Here is a 20119-nt window from a genome sequence, read left to right as displayed (position 1 = left end):
TTTGCTCTTTTTTTTTTTTTTTTTTTTTTAAATGAGAAATCTGAAAGGGGTGGAATTAAATCACATAAATTTTCAATGAAATTAATGTGTAAAAGCACCACATCTGTGTTTAATGAAATGATTGCACATGGAAAGAAAAATTTTCTCCCATGCTCATAAATATTCAAACACATTCCCAAATATGCACTTGGGATATGCTTGCACCTTCTTATAGGGAACTATTTATTTCATAATCTAGACATAGAAACTTGCGCAATGCAAATACCTGTATAACTATACTCTTTGCAGACTTTTGTAAGAAGATTTTCACCATACTTTGTTACAATTTGGCAGAATATATATTTCTTACAGAAGGTTTATGTATATGTCTTGTGAAGCTTTAAAACTAAGATGTTTTTGATTTAGCTTAAGACAAGAAAATATTTGAGCTCTTTTCCCAAAGCTGGAAAATGCCGTTTATACGCACTAAAACAAATCCTACCAAATTTCCCCAAAATATTTACCTTTGTGTTGAGACTAGCCATAACTTTTAGTCCAAAGAAAGCTTTATCAGCATGCAAACAGAGTCTTAAGGTGAAGGTACACTCTTGCTTTTATATTGGGAAATGAATATACTGTACTATTATAAGCTACAAGCAGAATTCCAGTTGACTCTTTGTCTTCAGCAGGTTTGAGACTGATAAATGCTTTTAAATTGTCATGCAAACTGGCAGTATTTTTAACATTTAATTTTTTCCCCTCCTGTGTCCCCAGTGTATCCCACTCTTTGTAGAAGCTGTGCTAGAGCGATTAACTCGAGGAGTTAAAACAAGTGAGCTTCGTACCATGTGTCTTCAGGTTGCCATAGCTGCCCTTTACTACAATCCTGACCTACTTCTGCACACATTAGAGAACATCAGATTTCCACACAACCCTGAGCCCATCACAGCGCAGTTCATAAACCAATGGATGAATGACACAGATTGTTTTCTTGGGCAAGTATTAAGTCTTTCTCTTAAAATCCTTGTTTATCATTTCTTGGCAGCAGACTTCCGAGCTTGTTTTGAATCCCTAGTCACATTGATTGAAGAAATTAAATTCCAAAGCTAAGTTTAAATAACAGTAACCCACACCAAAAAAATCTAAGTGCTGTAGTGCAGTTAAAGGTGACCTGCACGTATTAAGTTTTTCTTTTCTGTTACATGCTGACTATCCTGCATAGCAAGTATAAGATGGCATTGAGCACGTACTCAATTTTAGCCTCTCAGGTGCCCTGAGGTTACAGAACATCTGCCTCTGCATGAGATGGCCCAGTATACACTTGGCTGGGGATCTCAATCGCTGAAATAGGGAACCAACCCAGCAGGATTTTAGGGAAATGATTGAGTATGTGGAGTGTTTATACAACTTTTTTCTATTCTAAATTTTTAAAATGCACTGAATGTAGTGTGAGGTTTTTTTATTAAAAAAAAAAAAAAAAACCTAAACCATCCCCAACCAAAAATATCCTCTACTCTGTTCCTAGTCGCCTCCCCCGCCTCAGTCCGTCATCCGTCCCCCCCCCCCCCCCGCAGAAAAGAGGCTGGCTTCATGAATCAAAAGGGGCTCCACGGTTGACATTGCCAGCATAGTGCATACTGGGTCATCTCAGCAAGATGTAGGCATCTGCAATCATTTGTGACCCCAAAAAGCAAAGAAGTCTAACATCCTTTACATGCTGAATGGCTTGTGCTCTTAATTCAGGACATTTGGCACATAATATTTTTGAAAGCTAATGTTTTTTCTAAAGTTTGTTGGGGCACTGGTTTGTTGAAGCAGTGGTTTTCTAAAGCTGTTTGTTTTTCTTAGGCAGTTATTGGCTAAACGTTGGGCAGCATCTAACCATGAAAGTCATTCTGATCCAAAATTGGAGCTGTAACTAGCTTTCTGAGCCAATTCATTACAACACTGTTGTAATGTCTTACTACCATATGTAGTCTGGAAAAAATACTTAGTTTTGGGGGTGTCCTCTAGGATCCCACACCCATTCTTCCTCCTTTTACTTGTAGTTTTTCCCCAAAGGTCCTTGCATTGCTTTGACCCTCCCTCCTATCTGAAACCCTTTTGCATGGCTATCAGCTTCAGCCAGAGAATGTGTACGTTATTGGCTGCAGTGGTTGAATTAGTGCAGGGTGCAAACAACACAAACACAGTTTTAATTAAGCCAATGCATTTTGCGCTTGGGTTACTTTGGTAGAGGCAGGTGGGGCATAACCAGAAAACAACTGAAAGGTAAAATGTCTCATGACATGCCAGGTGCTTGAAAGGCATATGCCATATGCGTAGAGTAGGTAGGTTTATCTCTCTCTTCCTTCTCTTTACTTTTTAAAATGTATTACTTAGATGACACAGTGGGAAGGGGAACAGTTTGTAGGCTGCAGCAAAGCAGGGAAACCCAACATTTCTCAGAGGTTTTGGTGAACTTCCAGGTCCTGTGTGCACATTCTGCCAGTTGGACCAACACTGCCAGAGAGTTGCACATAGCAGTGTGGCAGAGAGGCCAGTTGCTGCAGTATAATTTGGCTATAGACAGATGCCCAATGGAAAATCTCATCCTAGTATTTTAGGTAATGGTTTAGTAAGGATTGGTTGGGGAAGATAATATAGCTTAAAGAAATGTGAAGTGTGTCACAAAGGTTACTTGAATTGATGATTGAAAAGTAGGGAGGATATTTTGTGACAGTGTCGGCAATCTCATATTAAGGAATTCATGTACATTTCTTATAACATGTACATGGCCATACACTTCTGTATGTCTGTTCGGAAAGCTGAGAATCTCCTCTGTCCAATGGTATAAAGCTCCAGTTTCTTGTTATGCTGGATTACAAGGCATTGGAGCTGAAGCCTATCACTGGTCTAAAGCCTTGAATACCAAGGGGAGGGATGGAGAGTGAAGTCCATACTTCAAGAGAAAAGATGAATATGTCTCTTTTTCACATAATTGTCCACATGGATCCCATTTCTGGTTTGCACATGTCCTGGATTCATGAATGAGATTGGGTTCTTCTGGCCAGCAGTATCCATTGTGGCAACGCCAGCACCCTGGATGCTCTCGCTCCCCTTCCTTAACCAAGGGCATAAGGGGCAGAGCAGCTCCAACCATCCCTCTGTTCCTTCAAACAGCTCATGCTTTGTCTTCTTTTATTGTGCTTTACACAACTTAAATCTCTTTTGTATATATCGTTAGTATATTAGTCTAGATAACATAATGGTTAGTTTTTCTGATTATTTTTATGCCTCTTGGCTTAAAAAACCCCAAAGCATAACTTGTTAATATTAGGGACTTCCCCAGTACTGGATCTAGCTTCTGTGGCTGAAGCAAAGTCTGTGGGGTTCAAAACTTGCCTTTCCTTGTGATGCTCTTATTCCATTGAAGGATGGTCATATGAAATGCCTCTTTTGACTTGAGGAAGTGTGTAGCTCAATGGATGTTGAATTTTATCATTTCTTTTTGAAAAGAATTCAGAAGGCAAAAGAGCCTTAAACTATTCCTCCTAGATCATTCAATGGGAGCCTCCTTAGAACTGGAGGAAAAAGGCTCAAATAGGTTTCATCCCTGAGTGCTCCTATTAGCCATGTTAGATTCCAAGTCATCGAAGGCTTGTCTGCTGTAAGAAAGATTCCAGACCACAGTGGACCTTGTCAACCACCTGCAGGCTTATTCAAAGACATTAGTAAGAGTATGGCTCATGCTTCTGAGTCATATGACTTTGTGTCTACATGATGTAGTTTGCTAGACTTCAACTATGCTCCATGCAAGGATGGTTGAAATCAGTGTATTTGCCAAGCAAACATCACATGAGCATGCAGGAGACAATCCTACAAGTTGTGTCCTCATTAAACTGGAGGAAAGATGCATTACGGGTGTTTAAGGGATTACCCTTCTCCTCCCTTCTGCCAACCAAGACTCCGCTCAGGCATGAGCAGCTCATTTAGAGCACTTGCAGACTCTGGGCATGTGGTCTCAGCAAGAAGCTTGTCTGTACGTATCTGTTCTGGAACTCGGAGCCATCTGCCTGGCGTGCAGAGCATTCCTTTCCTCTCTTCAGGGATCTGCAGTCCAAGTGCTGACAGACAACATCACAGAGGGTGGAGCAAGTCATCTCCACTCTGTCAGAAAACTGATCGGCTTTGGACTTGATGTATTTACTGTAAAGAAAGTAACTGTTCTTTTAGGTTTATTTAAAAATATGGAGCTGCTCAGTGACTTGGAGTCTAGAACTAATCCATGGGGGTAGGGGAAGTTGAGCTGGATTAGACTGCCCTGTATAGGTGAAGCATAAATAGAGTGTATCCCCTGGATACTGTACATTTGTGGTGCACATCTGTACGTATATAATGTGCTTTGTTTGGATTGTTTAATGTAGACTGAAATGTGTATTGTGTAGTTATTTAAGATTGAATTAGAGTGAGGGTGATGAAGAGACCAGTAAAACCCATCATGTGTATTATTTGTCATCTTTTCCTCGATGGCCTGAAATTTGAATGAGCCATTTTTTGCATGGTCAGTGTTTACTCTTCCTAGTAAAGATTCTTCTACAGAAACGAAAGTCAAAAGGAAAACTTAATTTTGGTTTGAACATGTGAGAAATCAGTAGCTGAATTCTCTAAAAGCTGAATAAGAAGGTTTAGTTGATGAATAGGAATCATTTGACTTCAAAAGAGCCAGGATTTCACTCATAATTTTTTAAAAACTGATGATTTGTATTTATTTAAGCACAAGATCTGATATAGGAAATTAAGGCTGGTCCAAACTCTGTAACCTAAAGGAAATGGCTAATTATCTGCAACTCAGAAAGGAAATGCATTGATGTGGCTGAAAGAAAATTGATTCTTGACACAAAAGGGGCAGCTAATTAGTATAAGAAAATCTTGCTGGTTTCCCTTTGAATTTCCTAAGATTCAATTTAAAGTAGAAAAGATCCTTTAGCTCCTTCTGTCAATTACTGAAACAAGCATTTGTGGGCTACAGAAGGGCTTGCAGATTATGAAGACTGCACACAACATGTTAAAAATAGACTTGCCTTATGGTAGTATGCTGCGCTTCCATTTGGGGAACAATCTGGATCCTTAGCACTCCAGGCTGACAGTGCTGTTGAGGTAGCAAGGAAAGTGCATGTGTGGTGAAAGAGTGTTTTACATTGCTGACCAACTGACTCAGGATCAAACACTAGCGAACACCCCAGGGAATTGTGTCCAGGCCACCTCATGCAGGTGGAAGGGTTGCTTCAGTCTGGGCCTATGGTGGGGAGAGAATAGATGGATGCTAGAGCATCCGTCCCCACTACAAAAATGTCCTATTTGGTTTGTTAAATCTTCTTGGTACTTGATACAGTTCAGGAGTGTGTTATGCTGAGTCTTTGAGTAAGATGATTGCTAGGTCTGCTGTTCATCTGTGGTTGACAGGCAGAAGAAGCAGTTCTTCTTTTGTCTCAAGTTAATTAAAATTGGCCTGGTGCCTGAGTTTCACCTTTCCTTCTGGGACCTCTAACACCACATTATATTTCAAGAGCACACATTCATTCTTGCAACTGCTCATTTAGATGCTTGACAACATAGGGAGAGAAATATTCTATATTTGTGAAACTATTTGGGTTAGCTCCTAAGAATAAATCCATTTTAAATGTTAATACTTGAGTCCTCTAGTCTCCCTTATTGTCCAAGAAGGGGAATTTACTAGGAAGCGGAGGCACTTATTACTGTGTCTTCTTGACTTTTTGCTGTGTTCCATTTTGGAGTTGGCATTACGTGCCTGTGAAGCATTGAAGCATATTATAAGATGCTTCACATATTATATTATAAGTATATTATAAGTATATTATATAAATATATATAATTATATATATTATATTCATATTATAAGATGATCACATGACATTCACTGTTCTGGTGCACGTATAGTAAAATTAGTTCATTGCACTGTAGGGACTTGAAGAAATTTCAAGGCTTCCAGTGTCAAGCTACAGAATGTGTGTGGATTTTGGGACTATAAGGGACTGCTATCATAGAAAGGAGCTGCAGGAGATGGGTGTGCAAGGATCAAAATTCAGGTTTTTTTCTCTCTGGTCATACAAAATTCATCTTGGTGATCTTGTACAGTTGTGCTTTGCACATATACAACACCTTTAATCTAATAATATCAAGGGACTGTACAAATATCAAGCGTTACAACACCATGGTGTGCGTAACTGGTGGTTGTAAGCCCATATTATTGATGGGTAAACTGAGGCACTGAGCAATTACATTTTTTCCCCGTGATTGCAAAACTGAAAATAGAATTCAGGAATCCTGAAATCAGGAGGGTGATAGCTCCTAGCCTGCCTTCCCTTTTGTGTGTGTGTGTGTGTGTGTGTGTGTGAGAGAGAGAGAGAGAGGATATCGTTCATGCTCAGTTGCAGTTGATAAATTTCTCAAGGCAATTAATGAGGGAGATGGCAAACAAAACACGCAGGCAAAACACACAGCTTGATATGCTGGTTGACTTTGCCTTCCCTTGGATGGACTATTGTAGCCAGAAGGCTGTGCTTGCTCTTTTTAAGTAGCTTATTTCTACTGTGCATCACTCAGAAAACAGAACTGCTTTGCTAAGCCCAAATGGGACTAACGTACTAAGAGGCCTAATGAAATCCTGAAAAATCCCCATTCCTTATTTTAGAGTAAGCCCTTATTTATTACATCTTTGTAATAAATAAGCCCTGTGTAAGCCCTTATTTATTACATCTTTGTAACCATTTGTTTTGCTTGATGCCTGTCTCAGATCTGGTTGGGCACTCCTGTCTGCCACTAGCCAGACTGCTGTAAAGGGAGTCTCTGGATCTCTGGGTGTTTTAAGCCTCTGGTGTCTGAACAGAGCTCAGTCACTGCCCCAGTCTTGGGGCCTAGACCCTTTGTCTAGTGCCCATTCCTGAGATCTGGAATCCACAGTCCAGCTGCCTAGTCCCTGGGCTCAGTGCCGACTGCTCAAATTCCTCTGGAAGCTTAAATGCACTGTTTACTTAAAGGTTTGGAGTTTTTTTAATTAATAAGATGACAAGTAATCACAGTTAACCAAATTTATTATGAGCGTTAGGGATCAGTCAGCACAAATACAGAAAGATACGGGTTAAATATTTACCCTTCCATTGATCTGGGGGTACAACCAGCAACATGGACTGGCACAGAAATATAACTTGCTGCTGAATAGTATATATACCTTAGGTTGTTACCATCAATGCAAACTCCCAGTTTCAGTAGTTTGTGTCATTCTTACCCTAATATTTCCATTGCCATGCATTTGCTATCCAAGGTTGTTGGAAATTTTGTGCCTAGTTTCTAGCAACAATTATATCAGTTGCTTATTATTGTCAGAAACTTCGGCAAAATACTACTTTCACTGTGAACTCCAAAACCAAAAGCTTACACACACTTTTTACTGTATTTCAGGATAGAGGGTGCTTTGAAAAGTGGTTCGCTTTAGCATAAGTATGGATTCTATTAAAGATTTATAATATTAGCTAAATAATTTTGGTAACACCCTTATCCAGAACTCCACCCAAAAGTGTAAATCTTCTGGTAGCTCTCCAAAGGACAACGTGGAAGGCGTACACATAACACGAGCAGACTTTGCACATAGCATTGTTCTTTAATAGAAGTAGAATTACACAAATCTACACAAAAGTAATAAACCCTATAATAATTTCCCCTCCCTCTGGCTCACCCTTTCTTTGCGGGACCATCTGTATTCAGGTAGGCAGGGTTCTTCTCCCTTGGCTCATCCAGCTCCTGCAGCAGTTTCCCTCATCTTAAGCTGGTGAAAATTGCCAAAAAGAGCCAAAAGATCAGCTTCTGTCTTTCAAAACCTTCTAGTCCCTCTGTCAGATGACCCCTGCATCAGGAGGATGATCATGGACACTTACAGGTGACTTCGTTGTTGGATGTCCTGTCCCATGATAAACTGTTCTTCCGGCTGTGAGCCAGTCTGTTGTTGAGAACTGTTTAACTTCAACGGGAGAGCACTTTAAGTCAAGTCTTATTAGACTTATTTAGTCAAGTCTTATTGGCTTATTGACTTATTTAGTCAAGTCTTATTAAGCTTTTGCCACTACTCCTGTTGGAATTTAGGTCCAAAATGGAGGTAATGGACAATAGAGAGAGCAAAGTACTGCATATTCAGAATGGAGTTTGCAGCTTGGTAAAGATACATACAGAGAATGTATAAATTGTGTAGATTTCTTATGAAATCTTATGACTAAACTGGGAGGAGAGGTAGATACGCTGGAGGGTAGGGATAGGATACAGAAGGCCCTAGACAAATTAGAGGATTGGGCCAAAAGAAATCTGATGAGGTTCAATAAGGATAAGTGCAGAGTCCTGCACCTAGGACGGAAGAATCCCATGCACCGCTACATACTAGGGACCGAATGGCTCGGCAGCAGTTCTGCAGAAAAGGACCTAGGGATTACAGTGGACAAGAAGCTGGATATGAGTCAACAGTGTGCCCTTGTTGCCAAGAAGGCCAATGGCATTTTGGGCTGTATACGTAGGGGCATTGCCAGCAGATTGAGGGATGTGATCGTTCCCCTCTATTCGACACTGGTGAGGCCTCATCTGGATACTGTGTCCAGTTTTGGGCCCCACACTACAAGAAGGATGTGGAAAAATTGGAAAGAGTCCAGCGGAGGGCAACAAAAATGATTAGGGGACTGGAACACATGACTTATGAGGAGAGGCTGAGGGAAATGGGATTGTTTAATCTGCGGAAGAGAAGAATGAGGGGGGATTTGATAGCTGCTTTCAACTACCTGAAAGGGGGTTCCAAAGGGGATGGCTCTAGACTGTTCTCAGTGGTAGCAGATGACAGAACAAGGAGTAATGGTCTCAAGTTGCAGCGGGGGAGGTTTAGGTTGGATATTAGGAAAAGTTTTTTCACTAGGAGTGTGGTGAAACACTGGAATGCGTTACCTAGGGAGGTGGTGGAATCACCTTCCTCAGAAGTTTTTAAGGTCAGGCTTGACAAAGCCCTGGCTGGGATGATATAGTTGGGGATTGGTCATGCTTTGAGCAGGGGGTTGGACTAGATGACCTCCTGAGGTCCCTTCCAACCCTGATATTCTATGATTCTATGACTTAATACCATGGTATGTGTGGCCTTTGACTAGGAATGGAATTGTAGGAGCTTTTTTAAAATGGGTAAAATGGCTGTCTCCCTGTAAGTTTTATTGCAGACCTTGCTATTACAATATTGTTTTAAATGTGCATCCTGTTAGTTTCCCCAGTCTCTACATGCATTGACCCATCCTTCTAGTTCTAAGAAATACTAACTCTGCAACAAAAGTGTCTCTCAAGAGCCTTTGTTTTGTTAGATGTCATAACTTGCATGGCCACACCATATGAGAAATGTAACCATGTTGAGACTATGGAAAATGGCCAGTTTGTTACCAGCTGAAAACATCTTATGATCAGACAACTAAAAAGGGATTACTACCCCTTTTATCCTTTCCTCTTTCCCACCCCGTTACAGTTTTGTTAGCAATAACATTCTGGAGTGGATCCAGGAAACTGGATAGGACTGCTGTGTTGCATGGAGGAGCAAGGGAATGAGAACCTGCCAGCCAGGTTGGCAGAACATCTTTTAAGGTAGCTCAGGGAAAATTATCTTTCCTGCAGGATATTTCTTGTCCTATCTGGAGTTCTGCACAAAGCTGTCAGTCACTGAGAATTTTTAAAAACAGAGTTCCTTTAATAGCGAAATGCCTTATAGTCAGAAATACAGTTGAACAGTGTTTCTAGTACTACCCAGTATTCTAAGTGCAGACTAAAGAGTGTCAGACAGTAGATAAGGATTTACCCCTGTTCTGATGGCAATTGTGATGCTTTTGCTTATGCAGCCCAAAAGCACTTAAAAAAAAAAAGTGATTGTGTTATAAGCTCTTACCTAATTTCCTGCATACGGTCAATATTGGGGATCTTTCAGCTGCCACTTTCCAACCAACTACCTCCCATAGAATATCTTTGGATTACTTTTCCCCAGGTGTGTTAATTTGCATTTTTCCTGATTGAGTCTCCTGGTCCATTATTCTGGATGCCTTTGAATTATTTCTTTCATCTCATTGATATTTGCAACGTCTCTCAATTAAATGTAATCTCCAAATGTAATGTACAATTTGGACTGTTTAAATCAGGGGTTCTCAAACTTCATTGCACTGCGACCCCCTTCTGACAACAAAAATTACTTCGCGACCCCCGGAGGGGGGACCAAAGCCTGAGCCTGCCCAAGCCCCACTGCCCCAGGTGGGGGGGCCAAAGCCTGAGCCCCAGACAGGGGTCCTGTAACCTGAGTCCTGCTGAAGCCCTCGGGCTTTGGCTTTGGCCCTGGGCAGTGTGGCTCAGGCTTCAGCTCCAAGCCCCAGCAAGTCTAAGCCAGTCCTGGCGACCGCATTTAAAGGGGGTCGTGACCCACATTGGGATCCTGACCCACAGTTTGAGAACCTCTGGTTTAAATAAAACCAGCCCCTGTGGCACTCCATCAGCTCACCTGCCCCCCCCCCCCCCAATTCAGTATATTACTGTAGGTCATTGCTCTTTGCTTATGGTCCTTTTTTTTTTTACCAGTTTTCAATCCATATGACAGTACTCCTATTTAAACCAATTCAGATAGATTTTCCAGTCCAGTTTAGTGATGTACTGCATCCACCGCTTTACTGAAAATCAGATCAATTACATCATTAACCATGTTTATTTAGCATTACATTTCTTTGTATTTGAGAATCCCAATCAACAGCTCTAGGAAGTTAGCCAGTATGTGATAGGTGAGCAATCAGTTATTACATGCCGTACTTGCTACTGGGAATTTTGCATTTAAAAGCCTAGCGGAATAATATATTTAGAGCTGTTGTTTAGTATTGTAACTCTGCTCCTGAGTCCTCTGTAGTCTATACAAAGGGACCCGTTCCTCATGTAATATATTTGCATTGTTTTAGACTTCATGACAGAAAGATGTGTATAATAGGACTGAGCATCCTAATGGAATTGCAAAACCGACCTCCTGCGGTAGATGCTGTGGCTGCCCAGATTGTTCCTTCAATCCTGCTCCTGTTTCTGGGATTAAAACAAGTGTGTGCTACTCGAGAATTTACGGAACATGAAGACCAGGCTAAAGACGAAAAACACGATGCAGAAGATAATGGTAAAATCTCCCATTTCCACATTGTGGATTTTGTCTGGATTTAATTTTAAATGTGTATGAAATGACTGTTCATTTTAAGACTCTTCAGCCAGTCTGCTGAATTGGTCTGGTTTATTGGATGCTTGGAAAGATGCTTTTGTGAACTGGTCATTCCTCTTAAAATTAATGCTAAAGCCCTTTTGGGTGTATCTATGTCACTCTTCCTGCAAGGGCAGTTTTGTTGGAAAATAATAAAAGCTGCAAATCTAGGTGCCTGATCACAAATGTGCTCTGTAAACCAGCATGCAGGAGACTCCTGACTAATAGGCCAACAGAAATTTGGCAGTGCTGTGGAGGCAGCATTCTTGGTCCCTGGGAAAAAAATGTCCCCAGTAGCTACCTCTTCCACTAACTTAAAAAGCAATGATAATGGCCTTGGAAGAGATCTCTGGAAAGTCATCTTTTCCCAGATGAAGGGTGGCAAAAGGAAAGGTGGATTAAAAAATGACTTTTTGAAAAAACCTGATATTTTAATTTAAATGGGAGTTTTTGATTTAAATAATATAGGTTTATTTTTAAATGAAAATTTATTTACAATTAATTTTAAGTTGTAAGGAAAGTCAAACCACTGAACTAGTGAAGTCATTGGCTCGGCATCTAGAACCAGAGTTGGTTGACGTGCTAAACCAGCTTTTGATAGCAGTAGCTTCTTCTGCAGGAGCAGAAAATATTTTCTTCATTTTAGTTTAATCAACTAGTTCAGTTCAATGATTAGTTCATTCAAAGTTAAGAAACCAATTGTGAGCTGAAAAAAGCATAAAAGCTTGTTTTCCTCTGATAATCTATGAATAAAAACTAGGTGTGAGAAGATGAGATCTACTAGTTCTAAAAACTTGAAGGGCAGAAACAATCAATTGAATTAACTAGCTACAGATAATGCTTCCTTTGTTTGATAAATCCATTTTACATGGAAAACCGTGTTTTGATGAACTTCATTCTATTGTACCCAACATATTTGAGGTAGTTTTGTTTAATAAAACAACTTTAAAGTGCTCTTTTTGTGCACTTTTAATTGAATTCCAAGTTCCAATCTTAATAGAGATTGACACAAATCTTGAGTAAAAAAGAAAATCCTCTAGTAATTGCATCATTTACCATTTTCTAACATCATAAAATATAAAAATTAAGAATGTGAATGAATGTAAATTAATCTATATAATTTGTGGCAAGGCACCTTCTCGGTCTGACCAAACTCAGCTGTTTTTAGCCCTGGTGAGATGGGCTTGGGGTAAAACAGTCCGTCTTGGCTGCACAGGGGCAGTCCACTCCTTCTCTCAGCTAGTCTTTTAGGTTGTTTTTTCTCCCTTATGGGAGGGAATGCAGCCTTCCCTCCTGGTGAAGCTTGCTACTACTGGCCACTTGACTCCCCCCACCTTTCTCCCAACAAGGGAGGGTTTAAAAAAGGTCTCAGGCAGCCCTTAGTTTGAATCAGCTGATCCTAATTGATCTCAGATAACTCCCTTCTCAGCTGAACCTGATTGACCTGTGGTTACCCCTCCTCAGTTGATAGGGAGAAGGGCCTTTTAACCTTCTGGGACTGTTTTCTACACCTCCCCTCCCCCTGCCCCTTGCAGCTGTCTGTCCTGAGTTTATCACAAATTCCTTAAATAACTGTGTATAGATAGTATATACGCCTGGTTAGCAAAATGTACCAAATTTAATGGAAAGGCTATATTTTGTTGCAAATCAACATGCTACCAACCAATGAGAATCAGTCTTTCTTTAGGAAAATAAATAAATGCAAAATGAGATTAAAATCAATTATTTATATCCAAGTTTCCTGCTTACTGTTTAAATCGTGATCAGACTCAGTGATGTAAATTACTTGGTTTAAATCAATCCACCCTGGCACAAAGAGCCTTCAGGACAGGTTTACAAAGCAGGAATTGCGATGATCAAGATTCCTGTGGCAGAGAGGCCTCCTCCTAATCTATCAGGCGAAAAGGAAAAAAAAATCCAGAGAATTTGCCGAACGGGAGAGTGTATATTACACAGCATTAATGACAGATTATTTTATTGTCCGAATATATCTAATTTGCAGTATGAGATAAAACCATTGTAGGCTCTAATGCTTAAGATGGGTACAAATGAAATGCTTTTAAGAGGTGCAAGTTTCAGACATAACTGTAATTAAATTGAGTTGCCTCTGCTTATTGAGCATAAGAATGTGGTACAGTAGCAGCACAATCAGTCCAGTAGCCATGTGCTACTCAGATCTCTGGACTGTGATTTGCCTAAAACCCCCAGTCCCACCCATTCCAGATTGCTCTCCATAAGCCCGTAGCAGATATGACCAATTCCACTTACTTCCTCCAGCTGACAAAAGAAAAACTTGAAACGCTGTTTTTAGCCCCCCGTTCTGTTCTTGAAAATATTTCTTAGATATTTTGGCATACTAACTCGAGACCTTGCTTAAGTCAGAAATAGCGATGTTTGGAACTTCGATTTCAGGTTTTTGGTTCAGGGTATGATTGCTGTTTCGTAAATACGAAGCTGGGTAAAACAGCCAAGGGAAGTTGTTTTAAGTGTGTGCAGTTAAGAGAGCGCTCTAAAGGTTGGTATGCAATAAATTTGACAAATTTAAGTGTATATGTTTGTAAAGTCCAAGTAAGTCTTTATTTGCTGTATTTTATTAAAAAGCAAAATGACAGGCCATTTATATTAATTTAAAAGAGAAACGTTGCTGTTTTGCTCAGTCTTTTACTCACAAACTAATTGGGTACATGTGAGAACAAATTTCAGTTTCACACTTCCAAGGTGTTATTAGAAACAAAGCATAACTGTGCTCTGAAATGTATGAAATATTTTGGTGGCTTCCTTTTTCACATCTTCTAGGTTTTGGTTTTTTTAAAAATTGTCCCTTTTCTGGCCAAAAATGTACATATACATGTTTTGTCCCTTAATATTTATAATTACTGAAAGCATATGATGACTTTAAAAAGAAAAATGTTGATACATTTGCAGAAGAGATCCCAAGTGACGAAGAGGAGACAAACGAAGTGGGTCAGGCAATGCAAGAGAATCATGGAGGAGGTGGTGGTGGAGAAGATGAAGATGAGGATGACGATGACGATGATGACTGGGATGAAGATGCATTGGAAGAAACTGCTCTAGAAGGATTTAGCACTCCTCTTGACCTTGAAGATGGTGTAGATGAATATCAGTTTTTTACACAAGCACTGTTAAGTACGTACATGCCTGTATGCATAATTGTGTAATATGATCATTCAGAGACACTCATGTTAATAATTGTTTAAAATCCTTATCTGCGGTGTTAGTAACCTCTTGCACTATTAAAACTGAAAAAATAACCTAAGATCTTTTTTGTATGTTTGCTTCACCATTTGTGCTGATTTACCTGAACTTGGATTTTTGAAAATTTCCCCCCTTTCTTCTAATGAGTTTCACTTTCTGATTCTCCTGTTCTAACATAACCATGAAATCTTTGGCTAGCACACACTCGTGGATACATCTATAGCTGAACAGGTGTTCTAACTGAAAAAGTCCTGAAATAATTTCTGTTCATACTATCTCTATTGCAATTTTTCAGACAAAACCTAAATTATAGGGCCTAAACTACTTCAGCGTCTTTTGAGTGCTCAGATAGAAGGATTAGTCATTTTCTAAACTGTCAAAACCCTAAAGGAAAAAGCTTTTTTCTCCTGTCCAGAAGTTTTAACAACTATAGTTTTATTTTTAACTTTGAAATGAGTCTAATTTTCAGCATAACAGATGCATTTTGACCGTGAAATTGAACATGGCTGTGAATATTGGGCACACTTTGAAACATCATTAAGTCCCTGTTTCCAGAAAGCTCTCAAGCACATGCTTAATTTTAAGCTCCTCAAACCCCAAACCTTTTGGAAATAGGCCAACTTCATCTGTGGTCTGAGAAGCTGACAGAGGTGCCAAGCCAGTGTTGAGGTGTGAGGTCTGTGTTTTTAACCACACTCACAGATCTCTTTTTATCTCTATATCTTTTTCATCTTGTCCTTCTGAAATAGTCTTAAAACACAGGTTGATAATCATTTTGCATCCACTCCTTGTTTTGACAGCGGTTCAGATCCGGGATGCAGTCTGGTACCACTCACTGACAGCACCACTGAGCGATGATCAGAAGAAACAATTACAGGAAATTTACACATTAGCAGAACACCGGCGAAGTGCTGCAGGTCAGTCATTTCTCTTGGGCTGTTATGTGTTGTAGGGACTCTGGAACAGAATGTGCCTCTGTAACAATTAGATAGGGTGCAGTAGGCCAACGTGAATCCCTGTGCACTACTTGTCTTAGAGGAGGTTTGCGGAGGCTTATGCTGTCTCTGCACTGAGATGAATCTCACGTAGAGATTAACATTGCCTCTAATTTGTAGACTTCTATCTGCCAGATATAGTTGTTTAAATAGGGACTGAGCTAGATTTTCAGATGGATTTTTCACATAAAAAGTAGATTAAGGGTATGTCTATACTACCTACCGGATCGGCGGGTAGCAATCGATCCAGCGGGGGTTGATTTATTGCATCTAGTCTAGACATGATAAATTGACCCCCGAGTACTCTCCTGTCGACTCCTGTACTCCACCACTGTGAGAGATGCAGGCGGAGTCGACGGGGGAGCGGCAGCAATCGACTCACTGCAGTGAAGACACCGTGGTGAGTAGGTCGATTACTGCATTGATGGAAATAAGGTCATTAAACCGAGGAGCATGCAGAGCAATGTCATGTATAATTATTTCATAATAAATTAATCTTTCAACTTCTGCCCTAGAGAGGGGTGTGAAATGTTATTTTAAAAAAAAAAAATCTAATCTGCAATTTATCCCTGCCGTGGCAGATCTGAGAATGAAGTCTTGGTCAATAGAGTTTGTTCCACAAGCTTCCTATTCCGCACAGGACTATGTAGATCAGACGCAATTGCTCTCTACTTTTTTATACCCCTTTTCTTTCTCTTCTGTGAATTCTAGAGACTAAAACGATAGAACAACAAAGTGGCTACACGTTTGACAACAAAGGACTGATCACAGCATTTAACTTTGGTGGAAATGCTCCTGGAGGCAACTGAAGGAGAAACTGCAAAGGACTCTGGGAATGGTTTCATCATTACATTTTATTATAAAACAGTCATGACTTTTGAGTGTGAGGGGGAGGGTAATCTGATGCTCCAGATGGTTTCCCTTGGAGACAGCAGTGTGTTTTCTCCCCCAGACTGCTCTTTCTAGCCAGCTACTGTAATGTTCAAATTCTTGTGGTGTTTTTATAATTTGATGGACTGAAAAGAAAACATCTGCCCTCAAGGAAACTGAATGACTGGGAGGGGCTAGGTTGAATCTAGTTGAGTTGCACTTCTCAGGTTTTTGCTGTGCAGAACTGATGGATTCATATGGATAACAGTGCCTTCTGTTGTATATGGATTATCTGAACAAATGAATTTGAGTGTATCGTAATTTTTTTAAGTGTAAGGATTCTTCTAGATGCACTGTAAGCCTTGGTTCCATGTTTTCCTACTATCTGTCTTGTACTACATGACTTAGTTGTTTGTTAATTGTATATACATTGCTGGTTTCAGAAACATCATCTCAACTTCCCTCCTTGGTGTAGACCTTTGTATGTTGGGCATTCTTTTGGAATTGTAAAGCATACTCTGGGGCTTTCAAGGGTTCTTACCAAAAAGCAGGTTTTTCCCTTGAGGCAACAGTCACCTCAGCCCACGTCCTTGAGATCTCTCCATTAAGACCGCCCACTTGCGTTGTAATGGCACTCATGCCCTGGCAGGTTCAGATCAAAACAGACGCTGATACCAAATAGTTTCCATCTCCATAAGTGTGTGAGTGATCAATCTCTGGCCCTTGCGAGTAGATGAGCTACATGACAACTTGTCTCCTTTATTGCTGAATATTGGGTTTTATTTTGGGACCCTGTAAATTCTTTTCCTTTAGTGATTCATTATCATTCCAGCTATCGTACTGAACAACTGGGATCCATACCATTTTAGAGCAATAATTTATCTTAGTGGAGGGGAAAGCAGATCCAAATCTTGCTTTTTTTTTATGTCTGAATTTCTACTCTGCATCCCATCTGGCTCCTCTCCCAATGCTGTAACTTAGCCATGTTTAATTTTTCCCACGTTTAAAACATCAGTCTCTTATACTCAAATATACACAAATACCTAATTGTGTGTGTGTTCGTACAGTGAAACTTGTCTTAAGCAGACACCCAGCTAAATACTGATGTGCACGGAAACCCTTCTTCTATAACTAAGAGGTTAAAGTTATAGTGGAAATGATGGGGATACATTAAAATGGTTAAATATTTTAAAATGAAGATTGAAGGTAGAATCTTTAATCCATGTTTCATGTCTTTTTTGTGTCTGATCACTTGTTCAGGGCTTGAAAGTGTTTACTAGGCAACTGTTACCCCAAGACTGACATGAAAGGTGAAAAGCTCTTTGCCTGGGGTGGTACCCAATTGAAAAAGCTCAACTCTTCCTTCCCTTCCCATCACTTCTTCAGCTACGGGGAAGGGTGCTGTCCTTGGACCCTGCTCAGGACTCTCATCTTTTATACTAACCTGTCTCTCCTACTGCCCAGCTGTGAAAATACACCTCTCCTGTTTTTCCCTCCTCCTGCCCCAGAATCTTCTGCCTGCTAGAACTGCGGGGTGGAGAGAGGTCCTCTGCTGCTTTAGCCCTCTTCCGCCTTCCTGCCTACTGCTGTGGGAGTCATGTGTCTGCTACTTTACCCCTCCCTCAGCCTCATTGTTAGGTCCTCTCCAATGGCCTTCTCTGCCACTGCTTAGTTTTTTTCAAAGCAGCCCCAGAATGAAATTGACTTGGTTCTTGATAAAAAGAAAAGGAGGACTTGTGGCACCTTCGAGACTAACAAATTTATTTGAGCATAAGCTTTCGTGAGCTACAGCTCACTTCATCCGATTTGTTAGTCTCGAAGGTGCCACAAGTACTCCTTTTCTTCTTGTGAATACAGACTAACACGGCTGCTACTCTGAAACTTGGTTCTTGATAGTTTTCACTGCTGCTATTCAAAACCCTGGGTGCAGCAGTGAAAAACTATCATGTCGCTTAGATCTGCTTTCATTCCACTAAAGCCTGAGAACACTTTGAACACTTGAAAATTCAGGCCCCAGTGCCTTTGCTAATAAAGTGAGTGGTGATTTTGGATGTCCAATATCAGACTCTTCAAAGAGGGCAGAGGCTTGGTACTTTTTGAAAAAGTCATTGGTCACTTTCCAAGATTTAGGTCTGGAGATATCCATCTAGCATGTGAGGGAGACAACACTTCATACTACATCACTTTACATTCATTTCACAGTTGGGGGTTTCTTTACAACCATAAAAAGCTAGAAACTTGTTCTCAATTCTAAACAAAAATTATTCAGAAGTCGGTGGCATTGATTTCTCCACACATATTTGGCGGTGGAAGCTTCCTTTTCGCCATTGGGCATCTGGCAAATGGAATTTTTAAGCCCTGTGTTCATTTATGTATAAAATGTTGATGGTCAGTCAGTGGGATTTCCTTCAAAGCCTCTCCTCCCTCCAGAACGAAGAACAAAAGTGATTTTTTTGTAGTTTTCAGAAGTTAACATGTTCAAGCAGAAATCTACCACTGTATAGCGCTGTCCTTGTGTCCACCCCTCTGAGTCTTGGTTGTTCCCTTAACGCTGCTGCTTGTATACTTTTCAAATGAACTGCCAAGAAGATTTCATCCAGATGTTTCTTACAATGGACTTGAATTGCTATTTGGAATCTCACAGTTGTGGTCAGAGGGGAGATTTTAGGATATGGTGCACAAAAGGGTAACTAGCTTTCTCCTTCCCATGAGATTGAGTAAATGTTTCTACTGGCAAAAAAACAAACATAAATTTATACCCTTTTTGACACGGTATCAATTAAAGAAATAGTCCAAGATTTATTGGGCTCCAGACTCCCCTTTTACATGTGGTTCTCTTTTAATGTGATAAATGTGCATTCATACACAATCATAATAGGTAAGGGATTGTAGGGATTTCTTCTTGAGATGTGTCCAGCATGTACTACATTTAGTACAAATGTGCATTGCTGTCTCATGTTGAAGCCAGGGTAATCATGGAACGTCAGATACCAGCAACATTGAACTGAGCAAGATGTAGTTGCCCTTAGAAATGCAGAGACCTATGAATGTATTGTCAAATAAAACAAAGGTTGATAAAAGTAACCTTTGCTGCCCTGTGCCAGCATTCACGCCGTGTGAAGGTGACTGTATGGATGCTATGGGTGCTTAAGTATGACATTAGATTTGTGTAGGTTATAATTATAGCAAGTGTTAACTGATGTGGTAAAAGATGTTTTTCAGATAAATTAACCGGTCCTGGGTGTGAAATTTCAAATGCTGTTTTGTCATTCTTAAACTTCTGGTTATTCTTATTATTCTTTTGGTTTCCTCTTTTTGCTTTGGTGGAGTCTTTTTTTGAAGGGGGAAGAGTACAGTCTGTTTTTGCAACAAAGCAAACTCTACAACCAAAATGACTAGCTCCAGGAAGAAAGCAGGATACCAAACTGAAGAAAATGTACAGTGATTACAGTTGACATGCTTTGGCAGAGTCTGGGTCAAAATATGTAAACCATGTTCTGTCGAGTGTCCTAGTAAGATTCTTTGCTTCAGTGGGAAGAGGGTGTTTTGAGGGTGGGGGCTGTGAGAGAGGAGGTATGGAAATAAGTGATTTACTACTTCAGAATCTGCCATTTGTCCAGGTGGAGAAATTTAGTCTCTACTGAGTGTTAGATTACATCACACGTTAGTAGACAAGAGCAGCCATCGGAACTGTAGGATTTTGGAGCCCATCAGGCAACACTATACCATGCCAGCCTGATTTCTGCACGGCTGCCTTCAGAGCTGGACAGCCGGCTAG

General features: G+C 40.3%; 1 protein-coding gene across 3 annotated transcripts in view; it reads left to right on the top strand.

Moving 5' to 3' along the window:
- Positions 1-19597, top strand: part of IPO8 (importin 8) — a 68651-nt gene extending 49054 nt beyond the window's left edge. For all 3 annotated transcript variants that reach the window (XM_073321276.2, XM_073321291.2, XM_073321284.2), the window contains 5 exons: positions 754-974; positions 10977-11182; positions 14186-14407; positions 15277-15393; positions 16183-19597. In XM_073321276.2, coding sequence (XP_073177377.1) covers positions 754-974; positions 10977-11182; positions 14186-14407; positions 15277-15393; positions 16183-16280 — 864 coding nt within the window. In that variant the 3' untranslated portion in view covers positions 16281-19597. The remainder of the gene's footprint in view (positions 1-753; positions 975-10976; positions 11183-14185; positions 14408-15276; positions 15394-16182) is intronic.
- The last annotated feature ends 522 nt before the right edge of the window (positions 19598-20119 follow it).

Source organism: Lepidochelys kempii, chromosome 1 (assembly GCF_965140285.1).
Source record: "Lepidochelys kempii isolate rLepKem1 chromosome 1, rLepKem1.hap1, whole genome shotgun sequence".
Lineage (NCBI taxonomy): Eukaryota > Metazoa > Chordata > Testudines > Cheloniidae > Lepidochelys > Lepidochelys kempii.
This window is presented reverse-complemented; position numbering and strand designations above follow the sequence as displayed.